The sequence below is a fragment of the Dipodomys ordii genome, unplaced genomic scaffold (assembly GCF_000151885.1).
Source record: "Dipodomys ordii isolate 6190 unplaced genomic scaffold, Dord_2.0 Scaffold11, whole genome shotgun sequence".
NCBI classification, from domain to species: domain Eukaryota; kingdom Metazoa; phylum Chordata; class Mammalia; order Rodentia; family Heteromyidae; genus Dipodomys; species Dipodomys ordii.
The window spans coordinates 4,799,505-4,805,354 of NW_012267227.1; the positions used below are offsets into that span (position 1 = coordinate 4,799,505).

General features: G+C 34.4%; 1 protein-coding gene across 2 annotated transcripts in view; it reads left to right on the forward strand.

Moving 5' to 3' along the window:
* Vps13c (vacuolar protein sorting 13 homolog C (S. cerevisiae)) overlaps positions 1-5,850 on the forward strand; it is a 147,135-nt gene that overhangs the window by 41,150 nt on the left and 100,135 nt on the right. For both annotated transcript variants that reach the window (XM_013010094.1, XM_013010095.1), the window contains exons 15-17: positions 2,812-2,941; positions 3,384-3,478; positions 5,387-5,529. In XM_013010094.1, coding sequence (XP_012865548.1) covers positions 2,812-2,941; positions 3,384-3,478; positions 5,387-5,529 — 368 coding nt within the window. The remainder of the gene's footprint in view (positions 1-2,811; positions 2,942-3,383; positions 3,479-5,386; positions 5,530-5,850) is intronic.

Genomic DNA, 5,850 nt, shown 5'->3' on the forward strand with positions numbered 1-5,850 from the left:
GTTCAATACATCTTGATCTGTTTCATCCCTTCAATGTTTTCAACCCCCTTTGACCCACCTCTTCCCTTATTTTTCTTAATTTTGTGGTATATACAATGAATTCTTGATTGTATTCTCTCTCTTTTCCCCTCCATTTGTCTACCCTCTTACCTCTCTTCCTTTACCCTCTCTCCCCATTTTAAGTACCCATTTCCTGGCACAGCCTATACCAGAAAGTGAGGGTTTAAACTCTGTTTTATTTTTTTCTTTCCAGTCCTGGGCCTTGAACTCAGGACCTAAGCACTGTCCTTGAGCTTCTTTTGCTTAAGGCTAGCACTCTACCACTTAAGCCACAGTGCCAGTTCTGGCCTTTTCTGTTTATGTGGTATTGAGAAATCGAACCCAGGGCTTCATGCATGCTAGGCAAGCACTGTACTACTAAGGGGAATTCCCAGCACTTTGTTTAATTCTTAATACTGGTTACTATTGCCTGAAAATTGAAGAAGGACGATTCCTTTTTGGGCAAAGTAGACCAAGAAGGATGGGTATATAAGAGAAGGCAATTATATTCATCCAAGATCACTATTTTTTCATTGTGATGGAAAGTGCATAGAACTGGAGAACTTAAACATAGGCTGAGGGTTGACTCCAGAGCTCATGACAAATGAAAAGGAAGTGAAAGCAAGAGAGAAATTTTAGAGAAAAAAATGAAAGTTTCCTTTATCTATGTGCATAATAGTATTAGAGAATATTTGAATGTATTTTTGGCTATATATGAAATATGCATATTTTACTTTGAAAAAGTTATAGTTACACAGGAAGTGGCAAAGACATTTTATAGAAGTCCTATGCACCCCTAATCCTTTTTCCCCAGTGGGTACATCTTTCATAATTTTAATAAAGTATCAGACCCCAAAATTTGACATTGGTATTATTTTAATATGTAGTTTCTGATAGCTTTCATATTTTAAGTGATAATAGCTGAATTTGTAAAATAGTTCCACAGAAAAGTGTTTTTTTTCCAAAGTTCTATTTTTGTTCACAGATTTGACATTGTTTGAACTTAGTATTTTTGTGTGTTCTCATATTAATTCATCTCTGCCTTTTCTTAAAGTTTAACTTTTGAGGTTACTTTGACATTTGTAACATGCCGATCACACTTTTAACCAAGATTTCAGCTACGGGCTTTTTCTTCTTTTAAAAAATTGTGTAGCTTAGAGTATTTGGTTTTCAGTTACTTTTTCAAAATTGTTTAGATTGGAACTCTGGTTGTATTTTCCTTGAAAGAACAAATAGTATTCATAGATTTAAAAGCCTCGGTGATAATTAATACATTTGGTTGGTGTCTTCTACTTATGAGCAGCTCAACCTCCAGTGTGAGTGTCTGCTGTTGAAGGGAACTCCCTTGTTGCCACCTTAGTGGTTCTGACCCCTGGATGCATACTAGACTCACCTGGGGAATGGCTATACCATCCTGATGCCTGGAATCCACTCCTTGAAGAATTCAGTGGTGGATGGTGGCGCTTCAATACAAGATTTTTTTTTTCTTAAGTACAGAAAAGGTTAAACATTACTAAGTTGAGGTCTTTATTATAGTAGATCTGTTGTTCAATTTCCTTTTGCAAATTCATACAGAGCTTGAATGTGTACTTAGTCTTTTATTTCTGTAATGGAGAGAATAGGTTTAATAAGTTAATATAATGTTTTTCTTTTACTTCTCTTTTGGATTCTTTTACTTCTTATCATGTAGATATTTTCAATGTATTATAAATTCACTGTCAATTTAAAGCACTTGATTTTCTAAGTGGGAAAGTAATTATTGAAGTGTACTTATTCAGGGAGGGAGGAGATAGAGCCTACATTACTTCTCCCATTCATTTGTTTCCTTTCTTTTCTACTTTTTGGTCCCTCATCTAAAAAGTGGACAAAGGGAAGGAACAGTAGATAAACAAGGCAGGACTTATGGAGGAGACAGGATGAAATGAAACTTGAGGACTATTTCTATCTTTTAGCAATCCATTAATACATATGAATTCTGAAATATGGTTGTTTCAAATATGTTAAGTGTTGAAACATCTTTTTGTGGATTGTTTCATTGCTTTTCTTTAAGGAGGGTGCATTTTTATTAGCATATATTAATTGTACAAGAAGTTTTACTATGATATATATGTTATATAATATACTTTGATCATATTTACCTACTGTTTCCCTTTTTTAATATATAATTTTTGGGGGGGGTCCAGTCGTGGGACCTGAACTCTGGGCCTGGGCGCTGTCCCTCAGCTCTTCAGCTCAAGGCTAGCGCTCTACCACCTGAGCCACAGCGCCACTTCCGGCTTTTTTCTTTTTTTGCTTATGTGGTGCTGAGGAATCGAACCCAGGGCCTCATGCATGCAAGGCAAGTGCTCTACCACTGAGCCACCTTCCCAATCCTAATATATAATTTTATTGTTATTAAAGTTTGTACAAAGAGGTTACTGTTTCATTAGTCAGCAGTGAGTACATTTCTTTTTGGACAGTGTTACCCCTTCCTTCGCTTTCTCTCAGTTTCCCCCTCCCGTCTCCTACCCACAAATTCTAGTGACTTCTTAAAAAATGAATGTATCAGAAAAATTTTACTTGAAACATTAACTGAATCGCTGACGAAACAAAGCTTTCTCAAAATGCTATCAGTAGCACAGGTCTAAGGACATAAATTAATGGGGACTACATTAACAATGCTTGTGAGCATCATGTATGAAGGAATTGGCTGCCTTCCACATTGATGTACTCTACATACAAGTGAAAAGAAGAGTTAGTATTGAATTAGTTTCTCATTTTTATTTTTTTTAGGTGATTCGTTCTGGACAAAAACTAAGGAAAAAGTCATCTGATACAGGAGAGAAGCGTGGAGGCTGGTTTAGTGGGTTTTGGGGGAAAAAAGAGTCTAAGAAAAAAGATGAAGAATCATTGATTCCTGAAAGTAAGTGCTAAGCTAGGTATTATTATATATTGATAAAGAACATACAAATTATATCTTGTCTTCTTAGTATAATAAACATATAAGCAAATGTGGCAGGCTTGATACATTCCTGTGATAGACCCTTTGATTTTCTTAAGAAAAATTATTTGTGTGAAATTGAAAATGTTAAAATTTAGAGGTCTCACATTTAACATTATTCCTCACTTTTACATGAATAATCACAGTTAAGTTTTGAAATTCATAGAGAATTTAATATGCTTGTATGAGAACTAATCGCGTTAGTATTGTTTCTTACTTTTTCAAAACAGCACAAATATAAATGCATATAAGTAGTATGTTACAGGAAATTACCTCACAAATTTTGTTTTAGCATTTCTGCTAGTTTGGTTAGACTGTAAAACTGAAGCAATGATGTCTTTAAGTGATTGTTTTTTCCTCATAGCTATTGATGACCTCATGACTTCAGAGGAAAAAGATAAACTCTTCACTGCTATTGGTTACAGCGAGAGCAGCTACAACTTAACTTTACCCAAGCAGGTAGTTCTTTGGGTGGCCTTCTCTGATTCATTTCATTGTATTTTCTTGAGTGGATTTAAACAAGTCACTGACATTTTAAGTAACTAATGAAAATACGTTTTTAGATTTTGCTTTATCATTTAATTTTTAAATGCTTCCAGTCAGGACTTAGTAATTACAGTTTCCTCTTCAACTTAGTTGCTTTGGGGAATATAAGAATAACCTAACAAGTAGTTATTATATGTTAAATTGCATATTTTAAAGGTTTTATTGTACAGTTTAACTCATAGATAGAAGAGTAAATGTTTATTGATTAATTGAAAAAGGAATAGGTATGCAATTTTTCAAGATTTAAAATACCACCATCATGGAAGTCCGTCCCTTCATTGTTTCTCCAAAGTTGACTGTTATTCTGATTTTTGTGGTAGTCATTTAAACTACAAACAATGTGATTTTATTTTTCCATGTCTTTTGTCTTACTGTAAGGAGATTTCTGAAATGCCTATTTTTTGGTGCCTGGCCTGGTGGTTGTGAAATCTACCTCTGTTGTTGCGTATGATATATTTTTCTCATATTCATTGCTTTGTAGAATTGCATCATCTGAAAATACTAGAACTTACTTATGCCCTTGTTGATAAGTTTTGGGGTTAATTCTATTTTTTGGTTATTATATATAATACTGTTATGAAATTCCATTTCTTAGTGTTCTTAGGAAGTTTTCTGTACAGTAATTACTCATACCAGAATTGCTAGTTCATAGGATATGAACATATTTAATGTTGGATTATGTCTGTATTTAATGTTGGATTCTACTAGTTTTCCAGTGTGATAAAATATTTCCACCAATAGTATTTGGAGGGTCTCTTATCACTGTACTTGGAATTACCACTGCTTTTGTTTTTGACACAGGCTCTTGCTATGTAGCTGAGGATGGCCTAGAATTCTACTATGTAGCTTACTTTGGCCCCAAACTTATGATTTCTCCTGAGTGTTGGGATTATAGTCATATGCTTCCAAATAATATATATATATATATATATGTATATATTTGTTTTTGTTTTTGAGGTTTGAGCTTAGGGCTTCCCATTTTTTCAGCACTCAGCCACTTGAGCCATGCCTCTCCTGGTATTGATATGAGGAGGACTGTGTTCCAGGGCAGAAAACTTGAGACCTTCCCTGAAAAAAACTAAAACAAAAAGGGATGGGAAAGAGCAAAAAGGTTCTAGGTTGCTCCGAAGTTTTCCTTTGCTTCTAGTAGAAATGTATCTCCAGATTCCTTCTCCCTGATGGTTCTCAGTCCTCCTTCCAATCTGTACTTAGAAATTTTGGGGTGAGGGCTGGGAATATGGCTTAGTGATAGAGTGCTTGCCTAGCATGCATAAAGCCCTGAGTTCAGTTCCTCAGTACCACATAAACAGAAAAAAGCCAAAAGTGGTGCTGCGACTCAGGTGATACAGTGCTATTCTTGAGCAAAAGAAACTTAAGGACAGTGCCCAGGCTCTGAGTTTAAGCCCTAGGACTGGCAAAAAAAAAAAAAAAAAACCCAAAAACAAAAAATTGGGTCAGAATGTGTGTCTGTATGTGTGGGTGTCATGTTAACTCTCCAACGTTAACAGACAGAGACATTCTTTATAGTTCCTTCAGTCAGAGAACTGGTCAGAAACATAGTTTGCTTTAGTGAAAGCTACTTAGTTGAATCTCTCTGGTATAAAATGTGTTATTGTTCTTTCATTATTACCTTTAAAACAGAAGACAATTAAAGGTTTGATCTTTTGTAAATGTCCTATTTAAGAAGAGAGTTTCATCAAATTTTCTACTGTTATACATTTAGGGTAGAATCTACTATGCTCAGTTGGATCTTTTCATAATTCATCATACTTAATTAATTATTAAAGTCTCTAAACCAGTAATTTTCATTTCTTTTTTTAGTATGTTGCCCATATAATAACCCTGAAGTTAGTAAGCACCTCTGTCATAATAAGGGAAAATAAAAATATCCCGGAAATACTAAAAATCCAGATAATTGGCTTGGGTACTCAAGTGTCTCAGCGACCAGGAGCTCAAGCTATGAAGTAAGTTTTAAAACATTATTTTACTTTTTATTTTTAATTTGATTTTAGACCAAAAATATAAAATGAAAAATACAAAAATTATAAAACTGACTAATAATAGCTCTTCTTTAATTTTTTTGTGTATGACTGGCTAGCCATTTTATATTTTCTTATTGTACATTTGTTCTGTCCCTCTTCTTTTTTTTTAGTGTTCATTTTTATACGTTTTTATTGTAAAGATACTGTACAGAGGGGTTACAGTTATATGAGCAAGGTAATGAGTACATTTCCTATCAAGCATTGTTACCTCCTCCTTTGTTTTCCCCTACCATCCCTTCCCTC